At 57.8% G+C, this 26451-nt stretch overlaps 1 protein-coding gene across 4 annotated transcripts; it reads right to left on the bottom strand.

Annotated features, from left to right (window-relative positions):
• Positions 1-40: 40 nt before the first annotated feature.
• Positions 41-26270, bottom strand: MLLT6 (MLLT6, PHD finger containing). Of its 4 annotated transcripts, XM_047081156.1 has the most exons (22): positions 26066-26270; positions 24780-24859; positions 24253-24307; positions 23913-24022; positions 22831-22934; positions 22508-22601; positions 20050-20208; positions 19284-19382; positions 16611-16836; positions 15485-16099; positions 14854-15041; positions 14532-14640; positions 13270-13336; positions 12925-13070; positions 12210-12407; positions 12018-12106; positions 10555-10904; positions 10027-10117; positions 8660-9010; positions 3057-3113; positions 2372-2491; positions 41-448 (listed from the first exon to the last, which is right to left on the bottom strand). In XM_047081156.1, exons 1-22 carry the CDS (start codon positions 26172-26174, stop codon positions 269-271), a joined length of 3597 nt encoding a protein of 1198 aa, XP_046937112.1. In that variant the 5' UTR covers positions 26175-26270; the 3' UTR covers positions 41-268. The 4 variants fall into 4 exon arrangements, with proteins under 4 accessions (XP_046937112.1, XP_046937109.1, XP_046937111.1 ...); XM_047081153.1 differs by lacking the exons at positions 41-448; positions 2372-2491; positions 3057-3113 and adding an exon at positions 4121-8043; XM_047081155.1 differs by lacking the exons at positions 41-448; positions 2372-2491; positions 3057-3113 and adding an exon at positions 4121-8043 and having other exon boundaries at positions 16698-16836.
• Between the last annotated feature and the right edge of the window lie 181 nt (positions 26271-26451).

The following is a 26451-nucleotide window of genomic DNA, read 5'->3' as shown; positions in this document are numbered from 1 at the left end:
TAAGATCCCGAGCTGGGGTAGGCCACGCGCCTCACGCCAGCGACCACAGGAGCACTATTCTGGGTGGGTATTCTGTTTAATGCCATCTTCACCAGCAGGCGTTGAACCAGGGGCATGTTCCCCGGCTGCCCAAGAGACCTCAGGTATTGGGAGCAAGCCCTTCACAAGCCAGCAGTGGGTACTGGGGTCCCTGGGTGGTCCCTTCTTGGGTTCAGCAGTTTCCTTCCCCACAAATGGGGTACCTGTCAGAGGCCTGGGAGCCACGCCCTCAGAGCGGGGAGCCCACTTCTGCCTTCTGCACCCGCTCACTCCTGTGAGTGCCATCGCAGTACGGGGGTTTCTGGGTGGCCTTGCAGGTACAGAGGGCCACTACACGGGTCTCCTGGGCCTTGAACTTGAGTGGGGATAGGCCAGTGCGTTGGAAGAAGTGGGAGCCATCACAGAAGGGCTGGTAAGGGAAAGAGAGAAGTTAGAGACGCAACCCCACCTGCTGGGCTGAATAGCACACAGTGTTTAGGGCTCAGGCTCCTGAATGAGACTGCCTGGGCCCCCTAGTTTTACCTCCTTCATCTGCAGTGTGAAGGTAATAGGAGAGCAGTCCCTAGGCAGTAAAACAAATAATGGTTCTTTTGCATTTTGCCTGTAGGAAGCGTTAGGTAAGTATGAGTCTTTAATGCATTAGTCTCGGGGATCCAGAGGGCCAGGATAAAAGGGCAGAATTTTCAAGGTGAAACAGCACTGATAGGTTTTTTGATTTTTGAGGGTTTATTTATTTAATTTTTGAGAGAGAGATGGGGCACAAGTGAGGGGGGGGCAGAAAGGGGGAGAGAGAGAGAGAAGCTGGGCTCACCCGAAGCGGGGCTCAAACTTACCCAATTCGGAGCTCAAATTCCCCCGATGCACGGCTCGAACTCACAAACTGTGAGATGAGCTGAACTGAAGTCCGATGCTCAACTGACTGAGCAGTTAAAACCCCACTGATAGGTTTTTCTAAAACATCTCTGATGGGGAGTTTGGGTGGCTCAGTCGCTTAAGTGTCCCAACTCTTGGTTTCGGCTCAGGTCATGATCTCAAGGTTCGAGAGTTCGAGCCCCACACGGCATGGAGCTTGCTTGGGATTCTCCATCTCTCCTTCGCTCTCTGCCCCTCCCCAGCTTGTGTGCTCGCTCACTCAACTCTCTCTCTCTCAAAATAAGTAAACTTAAAAAAATAATAAAGTAAAATGTCTCGGGGTCTCCACCGGCTCGTGAAATTCATTTCCATCCACATATTCTATGGGTAAAAACTTCTCCGTGTGGGAGACAGCCTGCCATGTACAACGCTTTAAGACTGGGGTATCAGTTTTGTTCAGCTCCAGGAAACACGGGCGCATGTTACAGGGAGTGGATGTTACAGGGAGGAAGGGGATGTCCCACGGGGAACTGGCTGCCTGTTGTAGGAATATATTTCCCATCCTTCCGAAAGCTGCTCAAGCAGAGACTGGGTAATGGAAACTGAGGCCTGCCTTGACTTGCTAGTTAGTTAGGCAGGCCTCCTGACCTTGAGGTCAAGGTAGGGTAGGAGACGAGATGAGAGAAGTATACAAATAAAACCCAGCAACCTGTCCCAGAGGGCAAAAGCCAAGAAGGCAGAGTGCCAGACTGTGCTAGGCCACACTATGGGTGGCATTCCCTAGAGCTGCTCCACCCTCACGAGGACCCGCTCAGGGTCAAGAGAGTGGCAAAGTAGGACTTGGGACCCTGGGCTGGGGCACCACACGACACCGCTTGGAGGCGCACAGTTCAAAGCTCAGTTTAGGAAGGAAAGGGGCTCAGAGGCTAAGAATGTGGGTCAGGTTCCTGCTGGAAGGAAGGCTCCTGGGGCGGAAGGGAGAGGAAGGTGAGAGCAGGCAAGGCGACCAAGGAAGCCCCATCACTAGAGGCTTTGCAGAAGACACTGGCAAGGGGCACCTGGGGGTCTTCCCAATGTTGGGGTCCAAAGCCTGGGAGCCTTTGGCTCAGATGCTTCCTGGAAGGGGGAAGAGAGGGGGAGAAAGACAACCCAGCCTCTCTCCTTTGAGCGAGGAGTCCAGACCACGCCTCCGAGGGGTCGCACCAGAAGAGGGCAGAGCCCTCTCAGAACTCAGAGAGACTGAGTTTCTCTCTGGCCTTGTGTCAAACAGTGGATACAGAGAACAGGGAGCTCAGGGCTGTGGGTGGTGGTGCTGGCCAGACAGCATTCTTTCACCCCCAGCCTCCCTTTTTGTGTGTGTGTGGGTGGGCGGGGGGAGGGGGGGAGGAAGAGGAAGGTCTTGGGCAGGAGCTCCCAGGAGATACCTGCTGTCCCAACCAGGGGTGTCATATGTTAATGACAGGGGGTAGGGGTCTCTCACCTGCTGCTTGCTGCGGCCACACACACACCACCTGTAGGTTTTCCCAGCCACCAGCTCCACCCTAATGGGTGTCTTCAAGGCCACCACGGACTTGGCTGGCGTTTTAGGGAACCATCGGGCCTGCGGCAAGGGAAGACGAAGGGCTTGGGGTCAGCCCCATGCCCAGCAAGCACTTTCCTGCCTTTGGACTTGTCCAGTTTCCCAGTGGCTTAGGGCAGGCTTCCTCCGCAAGAGGCTGATCTGATGCCACCCCACAAGGACATTCCCCCAGGTTCCCACAGGACACCATAAGGACCCTGAGCTCCAGACAGGGAAGAGATTTCAAGCCCATGTAGGCGCTCTGGCTGGCTTCTGGGCCCAGCTACCTTCCTTTCAACTCCAGGCTCCCACTTGGGGACTAGGAAGGGAAGGGCCAGGATCCTGCCAGCCTAAGCAGGGTCACCTGCACCTGGGGCTGTGTTTATCAGGCACTGCTGTTCCCAGCGTGGAAGCCTGGCTCCCTGCCCTGTGCCCTCTGGTCACCCTACCTCCCCTGAGCCAGTGGGAAGGTGGCTACAGTCAGGGCTTTCTGAGGTTGGAGTCTGGGAAACAGGGCTGACTCTCTCGTTCCTTCTCTGATCTCTAGTTTTAGGGTCTCTGGGACTGGGGGGACTTGGGCGGAGGCAAGGGGAAACTGGGTACTTACCAGCCAGGAGGAGACGCCCCGCCTCTGATTCAGCGTCTGCAAGGTATGTAGGCATGACTAGACGGTGGTTTGGAAACACACAAAAAGAAAAGAAAGAAAAAGTCAGTGGAAAGCGTTGGACTTCCAAAAGGGTCATCTGGGAGGGACGACAGGACCTGGCGGGGGAAGGGGGAGGTAGCAGAAATAAGAGGGTAAGAAAAAGGGGTCACAAGACAGGAAGTGGAGTTGCTGGAAGGTGCGGGGGGCACCCAGCCTGCGCTCAGCGAGGGAGGGCCGCAGGGCGCCAGGCGAAGCGGGACTTGGGGACGCGCAGCCGCGGGACAGCGGGGCGGGGCCCTGGAGGGGCGAAGGGGCGGGGGTGGGCAGGCGGCCGGCGGCGCGGGCTCGGGGTGCTCACCCAGGCCGCGGGCCGCAGGGGCGCCCCCACGCCACCCATGCCGGTCCCCGCCGCTGCGCCGCGCCGGCTCCGCCCCGCGCCCGGGTCACCTCTCGCTCCCGCCCTCCCGGCCGGCCCAGCCCGCCGCGGCCCGGAAGACGCCGCGGGGCTCCGCGCGGGTGGGGGCCGGGGCCTGCGCGGTCCGGTGCCCGCCGCCGCCGGAAGCCAGGCCGCCCTCCCCCCACCCCCCCCCCCCGCCCCGCAGCCTCCCCGGCCCCCCCGGGGGCGTGTGGCGGGGGCCGTCCCGGCGTCCGCCCCGGTTGCTGCGTGCGCGCGGAGCCACCGGCGGGGAGCTTCGCCTCCGCCTTCCTGGCGTCCCCGTGTGGGCGGGGACCTCCCGGGAGCCGGCCTCTCTGGCGGAGGCCGAGGCAGCGGCTCCGTCTCCTCACCCAGGAACCTGCTTTTTCAACAGATTCCCGCCTGGCCCAGGCGTACACATCACGTCCCTGTGGGTGGGCACAGGTATTTGGGTCTTTGGAGCATACCGGTGCGCGAACTACTCATTCTAAGTGCTTAGAGAAATGGAACCGACCCCCCCCCCCGCCCCCGCCTCCCTCCCGAGGCCCCCACAGTTGGCACGCCCCTCCCTTTCCCTTCAATAAAGCCAGACAATGCAGGGGTCTTTGGATTTTTTTTTTTTTTTTGTAAAACATTCTTTTATTAAAAGAACAAGTGCTGTTTACGAACTGCCCTTCGTACAAATAACATCCGTTATACAAAGATACAAGATCCGGGTTATGCACAATTCCAGGCTCGGAAGTGAAAGGAGGGGGCATTGCCTTTTGGGCTGAGGATATAAAGGAGGTTCTAGAAAGAATGTAAAAGGAGCCCCTGGGTTTGCAAACTCTGGCTTCCCCTCCCTGCTCCCCTAGGAAGGGTCTGCTACATTGAGACAGGCTGGGATGGACAGAGGGAAATGGAGCTGGGAGTCAGGGTTTGGGTCTCCAGTCCTGCCACCTGAGTCCCAAGTTGGGCTGGAGGAAGTGAACAAAGGACAATGAAGGCACCCCTCAGTCCCCAACTTTTCAGTAGATCAAGTCAAAGTGGTCGGGAGCTGGACACACTTTGAATCCAGATTGATGTGACTGGAGGGAGCCAGGGTACTGTGCCCTGCCCCCTCCACATTCCCCACTGAAGGGGCCTTAATCCCTCTGGGCACCTCTCCCCAGGAAAAATACATTGAGATAGAGGAAAATTGGGAGCAAGCTGCCTACTCCTAACTTTGGCCCACCGCTCACCAGGGAAGATGCTCGAAGTTGGCCAAGGGGAGCCCGTGCCTCTGAAAAGTTGTCTGCATTTCCAGCTCAGGGGGGAAAAGGAAGTGTGGAGGTTACCCTTTCTCAGAGCTGGCCCCTGGCTCTGGCTCCCCTCACTTGTCTAGGCCTTCCCCAGGAGTACTTCCCTAGCCCTCAGTACAGGAATGGGTGGGGTGCTCTCGGCCTCAAGGTTAGGGCACCAGGAGGCAGCAGCAGACCCAGGAGCCTGAGGGGAAGACACACACAAATAGGAAAAACTTAAAAAAAAAAAAAAAAAAGCAATCTTTAAAGTGTCATTGTCTATGGAAAGGATCCATCAGCTCTGAGCTAAGACAATCAGTGCTACATAGATACCCTCCCACCTGGGCACAGCCCTGCACTCACACACACAGGGACAGACAGACAGCCACATGGAGGTGGTGCAGTGGGGGGCAAGAGAGCCCAGGACCAGGAGGCCTGGGTCCTGAGGGCTGGTCCTGGCTCTGCCCCGAGCCCCTGCCCCTCCTAGGCTTGGAGCTATCACCTGTGAAGCAAGGAACTGGCTCAAACCACCCCTAAAGACAGGTCCCTTCCAGCTGTGACATTCATGCACCAGTCGTGACTTCGGAGCTGGACAGGGGTTCTGCATGCACAGCCCTCACACCTCCACACTGAGCGTGATTACACACGAAGCTCTGCTCATGCATTTTCAGACTTCATTTCCGCCCTGCAAACCACATCCTTTCGCTCTGCTAGGTAGAGATATACAAATCTGTGTCTTTTTCCCACTCCCCATCCAAATTCGTCCTGGAAAAAGGGACCAAGGCTGGGAAAGGAGGGTGAGGTCAGTATAGCCATTCCCCCTGCATTGGGACCCTGAAGATCTCCAGAACTTTCTTATAAAGCTCCCTCCGAAGAAGGAAATGTACTCTCTCTCTCATGCCCCTCTGTCCCAAACTGAGGGACAACAGCAATCCATACCCAGCCTGGGTCCCTTCTTCAAATCTAACCTACCTGGTGCTGCACCCCAGCCTGGGGAAAGCTGGAAAACAAAAGACTCTTGGAGATGAGAACCCCAGACTCTCGGGTGCTGGGAGGGAGCGGGGAGGTCTTGGTTCCAGTGCACTAAATCATAGGGACCTCTCACTCTCTGCGCCAGCAGCCTTGGAGCGGGTTTACTTTCCTCAGCATCCAGAACAGAAGTTGACTTCAGTTCTTAGAGGGCCGGCCTTGGGCAAGGGTGTGAGTGTGAATGGGCAACTCTTCTAAGAACCTCTGAAGGTTATTTTTCTTTTCAGTGGTTCGGGGGCAGGGAATTAGAGAGCTTAATAGATGAAGATGAATAAAATGCTGAATTCTATCGTTTCTTCCTAATTGATATTTAGCATTAATAAAAAGTGAGTATTTCTGAGGTCATCACAACTGCCTTCCCCCCTCCCCCCAAGCCCTTGCAAGTGCCTAAGAAATTGCCTCTGAAGGATTCCCACCCACCCCCTCCTTTATCAGCTCCCTAACATCTTACAAAGTCTTATCAACAGGAATATTAATATTATTTTCAGTATCAGAAAAAAACCAGTTGAGCAGCACAGGCAAAAATATATCTGCACTACGTTTCTGTCGTTGCCAAAAATATACACATCTTCTTTTCTTTATTTAAAAAAAAAAAAAAAACCAACAACAACAAAAACCCAAACGGAAACACACACAAAAAAATCCACACATGCAAACACTGACGAGACATGAGCTTCAGGGAAAGCTGGAAAAGCCTTCTCCTGGCTCCAACCCCAGTGCAACTGAAACACAGACACAGGCTTCACCCTTGCCCTTCTCTCCTGGCTGCCCTACTGGCCCCTCACTCAGCCTTTGCCACCAAAGGCTCTGAGCAGGTGGGGGCTCTTTAAGGTGAGAATTGCCCCCACACCCTGAGGGGGGGGAATAGCTGGTGGGTGAAGGGACAGTTGTCAGGTCAGCTCAAGCTGAAGGCTCCCCTGGTTGGTGGGGGCAGGGGTGGGGGTAGGGTGCAGGGGAGCAAGCTGGCTAATTCAGGGAGGGAGGTTTTCACTAAAGGAAGTGGCACTTTACCCCCCCCCCTTTGCCCCATCCCCCCATCCCTGGGACTCCCTTCGTGCCAGGGAAGCAGGACAGACCATCAGCGGCGGTGGGGGGGCGGGGGGAGAGGGGAGGTTTGAGGGGGCACTGAGACCATGTGGGGTCTGGGGGAGGGAAGGCAGGATATTACCCTGATTCAAAGCCCCCAGCCCCCGGTTACTCTCCAATATTGGAGTACTGTTCTGGTTTTGTTAACCATTCACGCCCCAGAAAGGGACCAAAGTTGGTGAGGTGGGGAGGGTGCAAACAGAAGCTGGGAGCCCCCTTCTGGTGCCGCCTCATCTGAGCACTGCTCCTATCCCTGCCCTCGGCTGCCCCAGGTCCAGGGGGAGTCAGACAGACAGACGCGAGCACACACACACACATACACACACGCACGCAGACACACATGCACAGGCTCACAGGCACACGCTCTCTGAGTCAGGCAGCTCCATCTTCCCACCCTCCGCACTCCTAAATCCAATAGTGCAAACAAGGGACAGGGCACTAAAGGGGGCTGGGCCTCCTCCCCTGCCCTTCCCCAGCCCGTCACTGGGGGCTCCAGAGAGGTGGGGAGGCCTGGGCTGAGTTTGATGCCATCCTGCCCCTTCCTCAGCTCCCTAGTCTGTGGGCTTTTACAAGCTCAGCTTGTAACCCTTGTTGGGGCGCAGGGGCAAGGGACCGGTGAGACACAGTCCAAGGGATCTCTTCTGCCACCTGCCCAAGTTGGGAAGAAACTGCAGGTAAAGCAGGACTACTCCTTTCATAAGAGATTTCCGCGCAGGGGCAGGCCCAGGGCCTATCCCTCCCCGCCTCTCCCCACTCAAGTGCTGATCCATTTTATGTGGAAGGTCCAACCAACCCCCCACTTATGCCATGGCCCACTTTGCTCTTGGAGGACCTCAAAACATTTGCTGAGAGTGGGGGCTCCTAGGTGGGCTTGGAGCCTGTCCTCCCTCTGAGCCCCTCACAAAGGGGTCAGTGCAGAGGGAGAGGGGGCCAATGGAAGGGGCATCCCTCTCCGTCTCAGTCCTCGGCACCAGGAGCACCCCACACTCCCCAGGCCTCGGCACATGATCTGGGCTGAGGCTCTCCAGTGTCTGGGTGCAGGTGCCTGCTCCAGGCTAGGACCCCTCAGGCCAAGATCTGCCCCCTCCATCTGGGGGTCAGGAGGGGCTGGGTGGATTTAGCCTTTTTCCTGGTTGGCTGAGGTTCCTTTGTCAGCGGTCTGGAAAGAGAGGAAGGGAGGCTGGGGGTTTAGGAGGTGTCTGGTCCTAACACCCAGTTGAGAACAGCTGCCTGGGTCAAGGAAGCTGTTGTAGGGTACAGTGAGGGAGCCCCGCTGAAGCCCCTGCCCTGGGCTCTTGGGCTAACGTGTTCTTTATTTCGTGGGTGTTCGTGTGTGTGGGAGGGGGGGAAGCGGGGAGGGGGGGCAAGTTGCCCTGCACAAGGGCACCCAGCTAAGCAGGTATGTTCCAGCCAATACCAGCACCCTGGGCTCTGCCTGTATACCTTAAGAGGAAAAAGAGAGGACCTTTCTCCAAATGGGCCACCCAGAGCATCATCTTTTTCTAACTGGTCCACTCAGAGAGGAAACAGACTTTTCTAACTGGTCTTCCCAGAGGAACACTATTTTCTAATTGGTCCTTTTTCTGTTAGCCCATGCTCAGAGTTTATCGTGGATCTAGCCCAGGCCCTGGGGTCTGGGGCAGGGCACTTTGCTGGCCTAGGGGTAGTTTCCCTCCTCCTTCTGATGACACATCTAATGATGTACCTTCTGATGTTCCACCTCTGCCCATCCCGGAGAAGGGAGACAGGAGGACGGCCTTGGGCCCCCTACTCACCCCTCCTTTGGGACCACTGCCGTCCGCCCCCGACAGGCTGAGGAAGGGGTTGGTCTGGGCAGTGAGGACTGGAGGTCCGCCCGCTGCTGCTACTGCTGCGGCCGCAGCTGCTGCAGCCATGAGACTCGTGTTGTTGCCAAGCGAGGGAGCCACCAGGGCTCCGGCGGGCAGCAGAGGTGGGGCAGACGCCGTGGGCAGCAGGCCAGGGGTGCCCGCGGACAGCAACGGGGTGGAGCTTCCTGCCAGCAGGCTGGCCATGGGCAGCTGGGAGCCCCCGGCCATCTGCAGCCGCTGCAGCTCCCGCTTCTGCTGGATCTGCTGGATCATCTGGTAGACAACAGTCTGGTGTTCCTGCAAGGGGGCCACACCACTCATGGGCCAGTGGTCCCCAGGGCTAGCTTGCCCTGCTTGGCCCAGGCCCCATCCCATCACCCTGGAACTATGAGGAAGGAGACCTGGGGGACCGTCAAGTTTCTGTTTCCATCTCCCTACCTGGGGACTCAAATCTTCCCATCTGGATCAGAAAGCAGTCACTGCCATCAGTGTTTGGCAACTGGGGCACTACTGGCCAAGTGCTGGAGGATGTTTAACATCCTTGGCCCCACCCCCTCACTGAATCAGTTCCTGTTGTTATGACAACCACAAATGCCCTAGGGGTGGCACGACCCCAAGTTGAGATACAACTAAGCTAGGTCAATAGTATTCCAGCCCCCCCACCTTTTGTTTTGTTTTGTTTTGTTTCATTTAAGACTCATTTATTTTTGCTTTAAATAGGCAAGGCATTTTCAGTGTTCCAAAAACCAAAACAAAATATCAAGCTTTACCTTAAGAGATCTTGCCCCCACCCCTGTTCCCATCGGGCCCCTATAGGTAACCAGCTGAATTGGTTTCCTGTGTATCTTTCTAATGTTTCTTTAGGGGAAAATGATTATGTTTTCTATTTTTTCAACTCTCTCCTTTTTAAAAGGAAGAACTCCTTTTCTCCACAGGAAATCTTAGCAGAACCCAGCATGTAAGACAGACCCAAAAGGGGCTGCTCTGGTTGAGAGGGTGTCACCTGCTCAGCCACAGACCCTGAAGATCCCCCTGAAGATCCTTGGGGCTGGGATTGGAAACGCTCAGTAACTGAGGACCCACCACCCTCCAGACCTTCTCACTAGGATGTTATCTGGGGCCACTGGAGCACCCCTTCCGCAATGCCCAGGGGCCTGAGAGCAACCCTCATCCCCTTTGCCCCCACATGCCCCACAGGGGCCCAGCCTGGGGCTGCCCTCCCTCCTTCTACGCCGGCCTGGCCCAGGCTGGCCCAGCCCCTGACATGGGCCCTCCCCACGGAGCTGGAGCAGGCTGGGAGGGGCGGGCATTACCGGGGTCAGCTGTGGGGAGGCCAGGAGCTGTTGGAGCTGCTGAAGCTGCTGCTCTTGCTGCTGCAGGAGATGTCTCTGCTGCTCGGTTAGGCTGAGACAGGGGGACAAAACACACACTATGCAAAGGGGCAGGGACATACGCCTCCCCCCTCCCCGCCAAGTTCCCGGACTCCCTCAGACCCAGGTGGAGAAAGGCAGGGATGTGCGGTTTTGGAGGGCTAAAGAGAAACAGAGCGAGCTCAGATACTGCCCTGGGAGGGACACAAGTCAGATGGAAGAGCTTTCCCAAAAGGGAAATCAAGATTGGGGGTGCAAGAAAGAAACCGGCGACTTTGTCCCTGGAGAGCTACCATCCAGAGGGCACTCACTTCTGACATCTGGGGAGTACCTGGGACCAAGAAGTGACTAGATTCTATACCTCGTGAGACTGGAGAACATTTTTCCTTTAAGGGGGACTGTGGGTGTTTGGGGGAGTCCCTCCCAGAGCCAGCCTCCCCGTTCCCTTCCCCAGGCTGAGCTCTCCCTCACCTGTTAAGACAACCTGGCAGCTGCAGCGTGGGGGCCCCGCCAGCCTGGCTCAAGCCCGCAGGGTTGGGGGCGGCAGCCCCATTCAACCCCCCCAGGAGCCCATTGAGGGGCAGGGCCCCGCTGCCCGCCAGCCCCCCCAACAGCCCCTCAGCCATGGGCATGGCCCCCAGTCCCGCTGCCCCCGGTGCCCGACCCAGCCCGTTCTGCGGCTGGGGCGGGAGCGGGGCAGGGGCCCCGGGCAGGGCCAGGGGCAGAGTAGCAGGGCTCTGCTGGAGCAGGGGCAGCGGTGGGGGCGTGCTGTGGAAGGACAGCGACGAGCTGCTGCGGCTGGGGCAGCCTGAGTGTGGGTCCTGGGGAGGGAGGGGGAAGGGAGGGGTCAGAGGGGCAGGGGGCCAGCATGACCTCTCTGGCCCCCGGCCCAGCACCCACCAGCATTCTCACAGAGCACAGCCCCCCTCCACCTCACCCAGCAGAGCCACCCAGGAGAGAGAAGCAAGGCCCAGGGATAAAGGCTAAGAATCCAAAGAGTCCTTCACAAATCACGTTTACAAATCACTTCCTGGGGGCCCAGCACCCCTTGCAATCCTGGTTTAATCATGAACAGTGACGATGGTGGTGGCCATCTAGCGAACCAGAGCCAGGGTTCAATGTGTGACCTGTACCATCTCGTTATTCCCACACGTGGGTGAAGCCATTGATTCTTAGACAGGCTCTGTTACCTCTGCAGGCAGGAGAGCAGTGGCTGGAGTGAAAGGCTCAGGTTCAAACTCTACGGTCCACAATTCAATGGCTTCACTGGCTTCTGTGTTAGTTTACTCACAATGTGGGGGTGATGGCAGTCCCTACTCCACAAGGTTATTGTGAGGGCTAAACAAGCCAATGCTTTGAAAGCCTCAGCACAGGACGTGATTTCAGAGGGCGAGTCTGTCATTAATATTCGCTATGATGATGATGGTGATTGCGCAAGTATGTTAAGAAGCCAGTTCGATTCCAGTAGCAACCACCACATAACAATAGCGACCGGTACCCCAACCCCCACCAATTACACAGGGATTGTTTTGTGTGAGGCACTGTAATAAGCCCTTCGCAAATACTTCTCAGGGGCCTTCCCTAACCACCTCATAACTCCAGAAGAACCCCACCCCCACTCTTCCTCACCACCCTCAAATTATTTCCATTTTAGCCCCTTTCCTGGTTCGTGATTATCATTTTCTTGGATTTACAGTCTACCTTCAGGAGCAGGACTGCGTCCGTTTTGCTCACTGATTGCGTAGCCAGTGCCTGGCATCAAAAGTAGGCACCTCATAATCATTATTTATTGAAGGAATGAACGGATCAGTCAACCAATTGCTCAGCCAATCACTTCACTGCCCAGCCTCCAATAGCTGTAGGGTGGAGATGAGACCAGAAGGCCCTGGCGCTTCCCCTCCTGCCCCCCCCTTGCCTCTCCCCGCGGCGCCCACCTCGGAAGACGTGGACAGAGAGTTGTCCAGGCCAAGGCTGTTCTTCCCCGGGGGGCTCTTGCTGGTGCTTAAGGAATCGCTGCTGCCGGCTGAGGGAGGGGAGCAGGGAAGGAGGTCAAGGGCTGGAATCAGGGCCACGTCGCATCGCCCGGCAGAGGCCCCTACTCCCAGACTGGGTGGGAGTCCCCTTACCTTGGGGAGGCAGGCCATAGGGCCCAGGGACTGGGCCGTTGGCGGCAGGCAGGGCGGCAGGCAGGGCGGGGAAGGGCACAGAGAGCTGCACGTTGAGAATCTGCAGCCGCTCCTTCTTGGCCGTCAGGCTCAGAATCTGTTCCTGAAGCCGCTGGTTTTCCTTCTGCAGCGCGTGCAGTGCCTTCAGCATCTCCACGACTGCGGAGAGAGGGTGAGAGCGCCTGAGCCCGCAGGCCTGGAAACGGGAGGCCAGGCCTGGGGGCGGGGCGAGAGAACCGGAGGCGGGGCCTGGAGGGCGGGGCCTGGAGGAGGAAATCGGTCTGAGACCTAAAAAGAGAAGGCAAGGCGCCTGCCGGCGAGACTTGGGTGAGCTCGGAGAGGCGGGACCTCGGGAGCCGGAGGTGTGAGGACTGGGGGCGGGGCCTGAGGTTCGCGGGTAGAAGCTGTGATAAGGGTTGTGGAGGCCGGAGGAAGTTGGAGCATAGGAAGGTAAGGGCCAGGAGGCCGCGGGGGCCGAAGGCGGGGTGCACAGGTGGCGGGTCCAGGTGCGGGGCCTAGCAAAGGTTAAATACAGATCAGGCCCGGGTAGCCAAGAGTTAAGGCCGAGGCGGGGCCAAATGCGGAATCTTAAAAGGTCTGGGGACCTCGGAGAAAAAGGTGACCGAGTCTGGGGGTCCTAGGGCAGGTCTCCCAGCCCGGCTGCACCCCTCCTCACTGTTGACACCGGCCTCGCCGTCGCCCTGCTTCTCCAACAGCTGCTCCATGTTAGTTGTTCCGGGGGCTGCTGGGTCTAATTGGCTGCCCCCGCAGGATGCAGACGCTGTCTGGTCAAAGAGTGCGGGGAGGCTGCTGATGGGGGACCTGGGGTCAGAAGAGAAAACCAGGGTCAGGCTTACCTCACGTCCCCACTCCTGTCTCCCTCCTCCTCCCTCAGGGGTTCCAGTCGTCCCCTTTTGGATCCCACCCTCTCCTGGCGCCCTTCTCTCCGCCCTCTCCTCCCCTCAGTGTCCCTCCAGCCCCGCTCCCAGCCCCTCCCCCAAGCCGCCGCCCCCTCCCTCACATGGAAGACAGACTCTCCTGGGGGGAGGTCCCCCGACACCGGAAGCTGCAGTCCTCCAGGTCTGGCTCTTGGAAGGAGAAGGGGAGCAGGGATCAGCGGGGAAGGGGTGCCGTCGGCCTCACGGTCCCCGCCTGGGAAGTGGTGCGGGATCTGGGACTTTACCGCACACCCCTTTCCCCCAGCATCTCCCCCAACCCCAGACTGGCAGTTCTAGCTCTTAAGACGCTGGTAGCCCTGGCTTAGAAACCTGGCCCCTTGGGAGGCACAGCCAAGGGATCTGGTCTCTTCCCCTTTCTCTAGGCACAAAGGCGGCCGCTGCCTGGCTTCTTTTGGAACCCCCTCCCAATTTCTTTCCTGGTGTTTTCAGGGTTATAGAAATTCGGGGTCTACACAGTCTTGGATTGAACTTGGGCCCGATACTTGCTCTGTGACCTTGGGCTTGAAACTAATTATCTCTGAATTGGTTGTGATGAAGATTAAAAATAAGGTAATAAATGTGAAGTGTTAGCTGTCCTGCAGCAAGCCCGTAATAACTGTAGCTATTATAGTTTTGTGCGACTTTTCACATTCATAAACTCACAAGTTGGGTTGCCAAACCTTTTTGTTGGGCCACAGAATTCCAATGTGCGGTTTGGAAAATGTAGTCACCCTGCGCTGTCGGGTCATTAATTCTGGAGTCGGATTCGGCCCCTTTTAGAAAGTTTACCTGAACTGGCGGCCGGGAGGTAGGCTCCGCCCCCTAACCGGCCAGGTGGTGTCTCTGTGCCAATCAGCTCTCTGGGGCTGGGACAACTCTCCCGGGAGAGGGAGGGGCGCTTGTGATCCTCCCCCTTAACTCCTAAATACCCGGAGAGCAGGTTGCCCAGCTAGTGGACTCCCTAGACGCCCATCCCAAGGACTTACTAAGAGGCCAGCGGGGAATTACGCTGCAGTGACCAGAGAACAGGGCTTGAAGTCAGGACCAGAATTGAGCTCCAGCTCTACCCTTCTCTACTTGAACTGCCTTGAGCAACTCATTAAGCCTTTTTCTTCTGTGAGATGGAGCAGTAGTAATTCTGCCAGGTCCTACCCGTCCCATCAGGGGATTTTAACGTGAAAGTATACCCTGGTTTGCTGTGTGTGGATTTTTTTTTTCAGGGTGGGCAACGGCCAGAGGGAGGGGGCAGCCAGAAAGCCCTCCCATCCTTTCTGGGGTGACATGCAGGTGACGGGTGCCCCTTTGGTCTTTGGGAAGAAAGGGGAATGGGATCAGAGACACGTACCTGTGTGGCTGCTCTCGGCCTGGGTGAGGAGGGGGTTAACGGCACCCATGGGGGTTCCAAAGATGTGGGTAGAAGGAAGGCTAAAGGTAGAGCCAGCCAGAGAAAACACCTGAGGGAAAGGAGGTATAGTCCAGCCTGGTGGTTATTCTTGGATCTAGGGCACAACTGTGTCGGGGGAGGAGGGGATCAGGTAGGTGTACTGGGGAGGAGAGAGGGCCAGTGAGAGGAAGACATTCTCAATCTCTCCCATGGAGACCTGGGGTCCTAGGCAGCCTGTCCCCCACATGTCTAGGGATGGAGGAGCCCAGGAGTAAGGCCTCACCTGAGTGGTGGAGATAGAAGCAGAGGAGGAGGGGAGGGTGCTGGTGAATGGGGAGCGGCTGAGGCGGGGCAGGGCCGAGGTCCCTGGGGGCCCCAGCAGGCTGGAGGAGAGGGGGGTGCTGCAGACAGCTCGCAGCATTCCACCACTGCCACCGTGGGAGATGGGGTCCTTATTACTGGTGTAGATGCCTACAGGCAGAAGGAGGACACAGAGGGAAGCTTAGTCACCATTCCCCCTCGCCCTTCCTCCACCAGGTGGCTGGGGCAGCCCCTCCCCAGAGAGAACACTCCCCTGGGTCTGGCCACACACAGCAGTCTAATGCTCTCGCTACAAAGATGTCACATCTGCCTGTGACGTCTGCTTGATGTACCTGCTTATTAGACTGCCCTGCCCAGACCTGGGGGAGTCCTGGCTTTTCTATTAGGTAGGTCCTGTTGGCAGTCTACCCCAAACTCTCTCACTACAAGCCTGCAGATGATGGGTATGGGGGAGTGTCTTAGAGGTGACTATCTCTTCCCTCCTTTATCTCTGTCTTTTGGAGCAGTTTCTATCATTTCCCTCTCACTGCATGTTTATGTCTCTGTTCCCTCACTAGACTGGCTGGGCCCTGAGATGTCCAAGGGTAACTAACCTGCCCCTAGTAGGGGAGACTCCAGGCTCAGGCTGGGAAGGCTCCCTGAAGGCCCAAAGGTGCGGGAAGCCAGACCACCCAGGCCAGAGCTGACCAGGGAACCTCCGGAGAAGGGTGAAGCAGCAGTGGCAGTAAAGCCAGCCAGCTGGGCACTGGGCAGCGAGGGAGCAGCTGGACCCCCAGCCCCCTCCTTGTTCCGGCTGCCCTTGGGACGTCCTGGTCCATGTCGGCTCCTCTTGCTAGCTTTGTGCTTCTTCTCCTTCAGGCCTGTCTCGGGGGTCTCCTCAGCAGGCGCAGGGGCAGCACTCAGTGTGGGCATCCGCTTGTGGGTGCCTGCTGAGGCCCCGGACCCCGACACGTGGGGAGACTTATAGTCTCCAGGGGACGGGGCCCGGGCCCGGCCCGAGCTGGAGGTGGTGGTGGAGAAGCGCATGATGGGCCCAAAGCCAGAGAAGACCACCTTCTGCTCAAAGAGATCAGCCTTGGGGGGCTCGGGGGCTGAGGGAGAGGGGGGAGCCGAAGGGGTGGGGGCTGCGGGCTTGGAGTACTTGTCCTCCTCTGGCTGCTCCAACTTGGGGAATGCCGAAAAGTCGGGAGAGCTCTGCAGGGATGAGACTGCACAGAGGGAAAACTGAGTTACAGCTGGGCCCCATGTCCCTCCCATCCCACTCCCAAGGGCACTAGCTGGAGAGAGCTCTGGGCAGGGATTGGGGAAGCCACCGTTCCTGTCTCAGCTCTGCCGCTGTCTCTATGTCTTGGGATGAGTGTCCCCAGCTCCGGCTTTCCCACATGTGATAAAAGAGAAGGAGAAGAACTCCTGCCTAACTGATCTCACTGTACTGTAGAGATTATAGGAGATCATTAGTGTTGACACTTTAAAAATGGCACCTTACGGCACAAGGGGATAACAAGTGCATACTGTTAGGGCAGCAGAGGAGTGGGACCTGAGAGGGACCGGCTGGGGGGTGGGGGTTGGAGAGGAGTCATTTGGTGGGGATCTCCCATCTTTAACCAATTTAAGAAGCAAATGAGATGCAAACCAGTATGCAGAGGCCCTCGCTAGAGAAGCTCTGGGCTGGCTGAAGGCTGTCCCACCCCCAGCTTCCTCCAGGATGCCCACACTCACCTGCAGGCTGGAAGGGCCCCCCAGAGGAGGAGGAAGAGGAGGAGGAAGAGGAGGAGGAGGAAGAGGCGGAGGTGAAACTGCTCACACCTTTCCCACTGCTCAGTTTCTTCCCCTTGTGACTCAGGCTATGGCTGGAAGACTTTTTCCCCTTCGAGTCCCTGCTGCTCTCAGAGGTCTCCTGAGTGCTGGCCTCATGGTGGGAGGAGGAGGAGGCTGAGGAGGGGACCTGAGAAAGGAGGAGAGAGAAGGCTCAAGGCCCGCTGTCCCCGCTCACCCAAACCCGGAAGTGGGGCAGGAGAACACAGGACTCAGGCTCTACAGGGAGAGCCCAAGTTTGCTTTGGAAAGGACTCGTGGGTGGGGAGCCCAGAACAGGGAAGTGGGTGTGAGGAGAGAGGAGTTGGTCCATCCTTCACCTGAGGCAGAGGAGAGTGAAAATAGTCCCCAAGCCTGTACTGATGTGCCCATCTGATCATTCATCCTTTAAAGAAATGCTTAGTGGTGCCAAGAGGGCTGGACTTGGATGGGCCTGTGCTGGGGAGAGGGACCACTGCCCGGGCCCCATCCTTGAGGCCTCCAGTCACCACCCTGCCCTCCCCGCACACCCTGACCTGCAGCCCAGCAGATACCCCATTTCCTGGCCACGCTTGTGCCCCTCCTAAACCACCTGAGCTTGCAGTGCCCAGCCCTCTGCCAGGACAGCCTGGCTTCGCTCTCCCCAGGAAACTTCTCATCCTTCCCAATTCAACTTGGAAGTTCATGAAATTCTTCCATGGGGCCACCTGGATCCCTGGGGTGGACCCAGTCACTCTTGTCCCTTAGTTCCAGAGCTCTGTGCACTCACATCAGCCACGTCAACAGTTGCCACACTGTTCTGAAATACACAGTCCCCGTGTCTGAGGCTTCCAGCAACCCCTCTGAGGGTAGCAGGGTACTGGCTGGAGGAGCATGGGCTCTGGGGTCAGGCAGAGCTGGCTATGAGCCTCATGGGCTGTACCATCGACTGCTGTTATGTTATTCGGTCTCTGAACCTCGCTGAGCTTGTGTCCTTACAAGACCAACTATGCCTCTTTGGAGAGTCACGAGGAGCACAGAGCCAGATACGTAGTATGGGGTCAATAATGATGATGGCTCTGATGCCAGTGGCTGCTATTATTATACCGCAGAGACAGTGTCCTGTGGTAGGTTAAGAGTACAGGCCCTCAAGACTGCCACTCCACTACTTACTAGCTGTGTGCTCTTAGGTAAATTACTTAACTTCTCTGTGCCTCAGCTTCTTCGTTTATTGGACAAGGTTAAAAAAAAAAACACAACACCTAATTCATTGGATTACTTTAAGGATTAAATGAGCTAATAATCCCCACGTACTCCTTCCATCCCCGTTCTAGAAGTGACATTGGCATGTGGTGAGTGAGTTAAGGCTTCATATTACTGCCAGGGATGGTGCGTTTCCTCCTGGTAGAGACCAGGTATTTAGTACATGAACAAATGCTAGAGGAAGGATGGATAGGGCGATGAGAGCCACCCTTCCCTGGGTGGAGGCCTGGTCTCTGTCTTCCTCTTTGTTCTTTTCAACAGCTGGAGTTCTGAAGGGAGCCAGATGTGGTTCTGAGAGCAAGGGAGGAGAGGGGCTAGGGGGAGGGGTAGCTGAAATGCTGGGGTGGGTGGAGGGGGATGGGCAGAATGCTCCTACGTGTCCAAAGGGACAGCTGGCCACTGGGAACTCCCATATCTCTGGCCATATTTCCACCTGCGTAAAGGCCCCGGGGAAAGGTCAGAGGGCAGGAATGACAAGCTTTTCCAGGTGAGCCCTGGAAAGCAGGCTGGGAGGGGGTTACCGGGAGGGACAGTTGCCACAACATCACCCTGGAAACCTGACACCTGAGCCTCCTGCTAAGATGCCCAGAGCTCCGCCAACCTCCTAAGGCAGGTGGAGGTGAGTGGGTCGTAGTGGTGACAGGAAGAAGCAGCTTTTCTCCAGGCCCCTGTGCTTCTTCTGTGGGTGGGTGGCTTGTAGGGGGCGGTGGCTGGAAGGAGGGGAAGGAAGGGCTGCTCTGGCTTGGATTAGCGACTCCCTAGCCTCGGGTAGGGCCTGCCGGTTGCTCCTCCAGATGTTGCCCATTTCTGGAGACAGGCCTGACATACCAAGCCCTGGGAAGGGTGGGAAGAGTGGGGGTTTTGGGGTGCTGTCCATGGGCCTGCCCCATGCCACCACGGATTTCGGTTGGGAGCCAGGCTCTGGGCAGGGTCCTGATGTGGGGGAGGGGGGAAAGCGAAGGGGTCCTCTCTGCCTATCTCTCGGGAAATGGGCCCCAGAGCTTGGAGAACCAGCTTGAGTATGGTGCCCGCAGACAACAGCCCAGGGCTGAGGCTCTGTCTGGACAGAGGCAGATGTAAACATCTGGCAGCCAGCAGGCAGGGCAGCACCCCCCACCCCACCCCACCCCTACCCTCCTGGTTGGTCAGTGGTTGGTGGGGCTGAGGAGTACAGACACCCGCTGGGCTAGAATAGGGGAATGGAGAGGGGTGGGGTGGGGTGGGGTGGGGTGGGCAGTAGAGGCACATTAACCAGAAGCTGCTGAGGCAGTGCCCACAGTCCCTGGCTCACTCTGACCCTCGCGGCGTGCCTCCCTCCCCTACCGTGGCCGTTCCTCCTGGGTGTGGGCAGCAGTACCTTGTCAGCAGTGGGGACCACAGGCGGGGTGAGGATGCTGGGGGGTGACTCAGGCCGCTTCTTGTGCTTCTGTTTAAGGCGTTCTTTGTCCTTTCGACTCTGGGGAGGGAGAAGTGACCAGATACAGGTTGTGGGGGACAGTCTGGGGGACGATAAACATGACATGTGCATGAGGAGAGGGGTCGCCTCTCAGGGATGGCCTTTGTGGGCATCATCTCCCCCTGTGGAGGGACTGGGGGACTTAGGCTGGAGGAGATCGGCTCAGGCAGGTCGCTCTGAGAGCCAACAGCCCCTCCCCCTCATCCTCACTGCTTGCTAAAAATAGCCTGTCCCATTATCACGCCAGGGACACAGAGCACCACACACATGAGCGTGTACCTGTGAGGGTGTCCACCTGGGGCGTGGAGCCGTGCAGAGGGTTGGGGACCGGGTGCACCGTGATGTATGGTGCGAGGGGACATACAAAACTGGGCTGGCACACGGCTAGACTGTGGAGGTGTCTGCAAACGTGCAGGGCCATGTGTTGAGGGCTTGGGAGACACTGTCACGTCACGGGGAGGACATGGAGATACGGAGAGCCCCAGAGAAGCCACGCCCTCATCTTACCCTCCATGCCCTTCCTGTGTCACTTTCTCAGCCTCCTGCTGGCCCTCAGTGGCCTCAGAGGAAGGAAGGGGGCACAGGGGCACCTTGTGGTGGCTTCTTAAAAAAGTTATGTGTTTGCAAGTGTGGGCAGGAGGGGGAGAGGAAGAAGACATTTATTTACCTTCTTCTGGCCCCTTTCGTGGTGGGAAGGGTGCTTCTCCTGCTGGGTGGACGGAGAGGCTGACCGGCTTCTCCGGCCAGCAATAAAGCCGCTGCCACCTGCCCCTGTACCACTGCCTCCTGCTCCTCCGCCACCCCCGCTGGCATGCCGGGATGTCTTCTGGGGAAAGAATAGAGACGAAATGCCAAACCCTCCTTTCGATAGCTTAGGAGAAGATTCCTGAAAGTCAAATGATCCCGGGGGCCAGTTCTTCCCACCCGCCTTGTCACTAAAAGGACCTTGTATCTTCAGTGATGCTCTGCTCAGCAAAAGGCATTTTCTAGCCTTAAATGCCAGCGCTTCCCAAGCTGGCTTATCCAATGCAGATTCAGCAGCCGAGGCCCAGAAGAGCTAGAGGCGTCTTGGCCCCAGCAAGGTACCACTGGAGGTAGGACGAGGACCTGGGGCTCTTATTTTCCACCCTCCTCTTTCCAGGGTGCCTCTCGACCCATCTCAGGCAGCCTGAGCCATGGCCCAAGTCTGCCTCTTTCTCTGGGGTAGAGGACAGAGGGGGGCCCTCACGGGGGGTCCCTGCTCCCTTGAACCCCATACCCCTCCTCCCCACCAGCCCAGACACTTCCCTCCAGCCATCAGCTCTTTCTCTCTTGATCCTGGCCCTCCCCCTCCACCAAACACAGTGGTTCCTTCCATCCCAAAGGACCTGATGCCCCTAAGAAGGGGGAAGTAAACATATGCAACAGCAAAAACCCGGATACATGATTCTCGTGCTGCCTCTCCCCCCAGCCAGGGCCTGCCGCCTCCTTCCCTTCACTGCTGATGACTGCCCCCTGCCTGACAGCTTCACCTGTGCCAGACTTGCAGGTGTTTCCTCTAAGGTCACCCACTACCTCCCAACTGCCAAATCCAAGGACTAATTGCAGGCTCCGTCCCACCCAGTTGCTCCCCCGTGGTGGGTACCGCGCCTACCTCGCCAAGCACTAGACTCTCCCCTTCACGGACCCCATCACACCTTGCCCCACCACGTCCTGCTGGGCACTTGAGGATTCCAGCCCAGCCTTCTATACTTGGGCCTGCCACCACCACCCGGCCTGGGGGACAGACAGCCACCAACGCCGAACATCCCCATTTGGCACCTCCTATTAGCCACACTGAGCTCCCTACCTTGTCCTAAGTCCTCATCGAACCCTGAAACCATGGTGACCGTATGATTTATGATCCAAACCAGGACACTTTTGAAAACAAAAGGGGGAACTATTAATAATTACACCGGGGTGATGGGCATGAAATGGAACTATCGAGGCCAGAACAGGACATGCCAACCCTACAGAAGGCCACTGCACCCCCTGTTCATAGCATTCCCAGGTGTCCAAGCACTGAGAGCCAGGATCCTACGTAGTACCCTGAAGTCCTCCTTCTCAGCCACCCCCACATGTGAGCCTGTCTACCTAGAAATCATTCTAGAGTCCAGCCTCACCCCTCCAGCCCTGCCCTCCCACCCCCTCACAGCTGTCTCCCAGCCACCAGCCTCAGCCCTTCGGATCCAGCTTCACAGTGGCTTGCCAGGGCAATCTTCCTAAAAAACAAACCTGATCATGTTACCCTCCTGCTTACGAGCCTGTGGCCTGGGGGTGAGGTCCAAGCTGCATTCCCAGTCCGGCTGCAGCCTCCCTTGCCAGGATACCCCCTAGTTTCTGGAACATACAGGTCTCTCCACAAACATGGAATAGAACCCCTCCTCCAGCCTCTCCTCGGGCCCCTGAAGCCTAGGGCAGAAGCAAGCCCCGCTCCGGCCCTGCCTGAGCGTCCGGTCATCTCCTGCCTCATCCTCACCAAGCACCGTGTTCTGTTCACAAGTTCTCTTTTCCATCTCAGGACTTTGCCCATGCCAGTCCCTCCCCCTAGGACTCATTTCTTTCTGTCTTTGCTTGGCAGGTCCCCAAGGAGCTTGCAAGTCAAACTGTGTGTTCTGATTCCCACACACTAGCTGTGGGATGTTGCACAACCCAAGTGTGGGTCTTAGTTTACTCATCCGTAAATTGGAACGATACGGTACACCTAGTTCTTCGGGTTGTGGGGAGGACCACATAAAATGACACATGGAGAGAGCTGAGGCAGAGGCTGGGGCACAGTAACCCCCTCGGATGTCGGCTCTTACTGCTTCCACCTCCACTCAGCTCAAATGCTGCCTCTTCCTTAAAACCTCCCAGGCTCTGACAGGCAGAGTCTGAGCCTTGTCTTCTGGAACGGACTGCCTGGTTCAGCCCTCTTTCGCCCACCTCGGGCTGGGCTTCAATCTGTTCCTTATCCAGTGGCATGCTCCTCGGGGCAGACACTGGGTTCCTTCCACCTTTGTCCTACCAGTGCCAGGCACCGGCCTGGCCCAGAGCCCACACCCTCTAAAGCTGACTTAGAGGGTATGGCTGACTGACCCACTCGTGCCCTGGCCGAGGAGACTCACCATTTTGCTGAAGTGGTATTTGCAGTAGCCGCAGTACTTGACGTTGTCTACCTCCAGCACTTCCTCCTCGCACAGCAGGCCTGCCATTTGGGCACTAACCGGAAAAAGGTCAGCCTGAGAAGGGTGTGGCCACAGACCAGACCAGCCGCCTTCTCCCCACCCTCCGGGACCACCGCTAGGGTGAGGCCCAGAACATCCGGCGAAATCACCGCCATCACCACCAAAGAGACAGTTGTCCATGGCAAACCTCGGAGCGGGTCGGTGCGGCCGGCCAGGGATCCCGGAGAACCCTGGAGGGGGTGCGGGACGGGCAGGGGTCTCACCAGGTGACGTGGAAAGCTTGCCGACATCCATGGCGGTTACAGGTCATACAGGCTCCTGAGGCTGCCTTGCTCTCCCGGCCCTGCTCCTCGCAGATGTAGCAGGTCTGCAGGACACAGTGCAATTGTCCCCTCCTCCCTTCTACCTGAGGGATCCCTTGGCCTTCTCCTCCACTCTATTCTCTCCCCGTGATCCTAGGTCGGTGCCATCCAGTGGGAGATTTTGCGATGATGGAAATTTTCCCTACCTTGCTGTCCAATACAGTAGCCACGAACCACACAGACTACTGAACAACTGACAGGTGGCTCGTGTGACTGAGGAGTTGAATTTTAAGTTGTGTTTCATTTCAATTAGTTTACATCACCATATGTAGCCGGTGGAGACTAGATTGGATGGCACCGTCCTTGGGCGGGGAGCCCTGTAAGGCCGGGGACTATGTCTGCCTTGCTCACAGGGAACTTATGCCCACCTCTGGGACTCTGCACGTTGTTCCTTCTGCCTGGACCTGGAACCCCATCCTCCTCAAGGCTGGCCTCAGCCTAAATGTCGCTTTCCCTGACTGATTTATCTGATGTAAGTGCCGATGATTTATCTGATGTAAGTGCCCCCCCCCACCCCACAAGGTATTTATTTCAGTACCTTGTTTGTTTTCTTCACAGCACTTACCACAAACTGCGTTTTTTTTTTTTTTATTTGCCTGTTTATTGATATTTACAGCCTTCCCACACAGAAGTGTGGGTTCCATGGGGCAGGGACCACATCTGTTTTGAGTACCTCAGCCCAGGTTCGGCACATAGTAGGCACTGAGTAAAACGTGTCCAGCCAATGAGCAAGTGAACTGCTTGCTAAGGTCCACCCACTGGACCGTGCAGTATTACCGCAAGGGAGGCTACTGCTTCACTTTGAGCCCCAGAGTATAAGCACGTGCCAGTCAGTGGCAGGTGCCTACCCACCTCCTGAGTCCCCCCTTCAGCTGGACAGAATCAAAGGACACTGGATGGAGAGAGAGAAATGGAGGGACCCAAGGACGGTGGGCCGGGGCGCGGAGCGGGGGCTGGTACAGGGCGTGGCACGGGCGGCTGACCTTGTTGAAGCGATCATGAGGCACGTACTGCAGCACGATGGGCTCCATGGTGAGCACGTTGGCAAACTGCACCTCCGGGATGTAGAGGGCACATACCACGTGGGCCCAGCCTGGGGTGGCGGGGGGCTGGCCTCAGCTGCCATGGCAAGCCTCAGACCCTGGCCCCTCACAACCCCACATTGCGGACAGTCCCCTCCTCCACAGCCTTCCCATCAGACTCCAACCTCCATCCCCACCCTGCCCCCCTCCCCCCTGCAGTCCACTCCTGACTTCCCAGACCCTGCTCAGGGGGCCTTGCTGACCTCAACCGATGAACTCTGGGGCTCAGGGACCCCCTCACCTCCATTATCAGTCCTCTTCAATGCCCCGTCTTTGTGTGGGCACAGCTCACACCTCTGCCAATGCAAGGGGGCACAGGGATTTGGAGGGGGGTTCCAAAAAGGAGTGGGGGATCTGCTGAGCTGGGCCCTTCCTCAACACACTCAGAGGGCCCCAGGACGAAATAAGCTGTCTACGGGGGATGTGTAGGGATCTGGAAGAAACGGGGTTGCCCATGAGTGCTAACTGTCGGAGATGAGTGATGGGGACAGGAGGTTCGTTGTAGTATTCCCTCCACTTTTGCACATGTTGGAAACTTTCCATAATAAAAAGTTCAAACAAACTAACAAAAATAAAAAGCTCAGTGCAGGAGGTGGCGCAGAGTGAAGGATGAGCTGCGGGAGAGCTGGGTTGGTGATAGATGTGCAGGAAACAGGAAGTCCTGTGTGACAGTCCCACCCCAGCCTCAGCCTCAGCCTCAGCGTCCCCTAGTTTAACTGGGAGGAGACGCTCAGGTGTACAGAAGTGGGGAGGGAGTCTCAAACTCACCACCCTGGCTGCTCGCTCCTGAGATTCACATTTCCGGCAGAACCAGGGTCCCGTTGGCACCTGGACGATGCCATAGCAAGCTGGGGGTTGCGGAGAAGAATTGCCAAGTCAGCCCTGGTTTTTCCCAGAGCAACTGGGGGAAGAGGGTAACTCTAAGGGTTGCGTGGGGGGGGGGGTTGTTGTTCCCCTGTCTGGAGTCACTCACTAGACAGCAGGACCACAAGGAATGCCCCACAGCACATGGCCAGCCTTCAACCACACAACCAAACACTCCTGGCAGGGGTGAGAAGTCTGAGCCCTTGACCTTAAACTTCTAGAAGACTCCCTACCCCATGCTCTTTCTGGACCTGTTTCCCAACTCCTGCCTGGGAAGAGTCCTCATCATCAGGAATAGAGGAAACCAGAGGGACAACATTTACAACAGTCAAACACGTTTTGTTGTTATGGGGAGGGGGGGGGCATTTCTTAAAGGGCCAGTAAGAGAAGAGGTGGGGAAGTAGGGGGTCCAGGGACCTCATCTTAAGCCTGTAACTGTAATAGGTACAGGTCAAAAGGCAAGGCCAAGGGCAGGTGCAAGTGCAGGTAACCAATAGGAGAGTGGCGGGAAGAGCGGGCAGCGATAGCATTAAGGGCTGTCCCGGGAAGGGGGGGGGGCAGCTGGCTGTGCCAGACAAGCCGGAGATGCCAGCCTGCGCCCTCGGCAAGACTCCTCAAGGAGTTAACTCCCGAACCATGTGCTGTTGGGGGAAACTCCAAACCTCCCTCTTCTCTTCCCGGCCCCCTGCACAACCTCGCTCCTATCCGCAGCTCTTCCCGGAGGATTTTAGGAGTCCCTTCTCCCCTGGGACCCTTCTCCTCCCTTCCCAATTCCGCTCCTCCCAGTATCCGGAAGCGGGAGGGGGGGATGACCCCCCCTTGACCTCTCCCTCCGGGAGCCGGGACCAAAATAACCGGGCGGGAGGGGACACCTCGCAGGTAAACATTCCCCCAGCAGCCCCGACACTGGCGGTGTGGGGCGCCGAGAGTGCACTCACTGCCCCCTAGTCTGTCCCCAAACTCCCTCAACTTGGGGTGGGGGGCGCGGGACTGGAACAATAGGCAAGAAAACAATGCCTGACCCGGTCCTCCAGGACCGGGCGGGGGGAGCCCCCTGACGCCTCCCTTCCCTTCAGGTGGGGTGGGGGAGGGGCGCCCGAGCCCCAGGAGGTCCCCGGAGGGCGCGGCCGGGGGCTCCCTGCTCGCGCCGCCCCCGGGGTCCCGCCGCCCCCCGCGGGCCACCCCCGTACCTTGGTGGACAGCCACGCTGCACGCGTGCCCATCACAGTAGACCAGCGGGTTCTCGGCCCAGCCCCTCTCGTCCGAACATACGCAGCAGCCTCCTACCATCTCCTTCATACTCCCATGAGCTCCCTCCGGGGCTGGGGCGGGGGGCCGGCCGGCGGGGGTCGGGGGTCAGGGGGGGAGGGAGGGAGCGGGGGGCCGCGCGCCTCCTCGCTCCCTCCTCCTCCTCCTCCGCCGCCGCCGCTTCTTTTCTTTGCCTCCTCCTTCCTCCTCCTCGGCGTCCTCCTCCTCCTCCTCCTCGCTCGCTCTGTCTGGCCGCCCCCCCCGCCGTGCTCTCGCCCTCATGCCCCGACGGGCCCCCCCCCCCCGCAACAATGAGACCCGCGCGCCG

This window comes from Lynx rufus, unplaced genomic scaffold (genome assembly GCF_022079265.1).
Source record: "Lynx rufus isolate CCGP_SWC_20201006 ecotype Redwood Valley unplaced genomic scaffold, mLynRuf1.p SCAF_18, whole genome shotgun sequence".
Taxonomy (NCBI): Eukaryota; Metazoa; Chordata; class Mammalia; order Carnivora; family Felidae; genus Lynx; species Lynx rufus.
The sequence above is the reverse complement of the archived record's forward strand: the minus strand, read 5'-3'. Positions and strand labels throughout refer to the sequence as shown.

What these genes read in the sequence shown, in the direction of transcription:
- MLLT6 (XM_047081156.1), bottom strand. Translation starts at nt 26,174, where the DNA reads ATGAAGGAGATGGTAGGAGGCTGCTGCGTATGTTCGGACGAGAGGGGC. An exon ending in AATACCACTTCAGCAAAATG is followed by an intron (nt 20,209 to 22,507) that starts GTGAGTCTCCTC and finishes TTCTTTCCCCAG; the next exon opens with AAGACATCCCGGCATGCCAG. An exon ending in CCTCCCCACAGCTGACCCCG is followed by an intron (nt 9,011 to 10,026) that starts GTAATGCCCGCC and finishes GCCCCCTTGCAG; the next exon opens with GAACACCAGACTGTTGTCTA.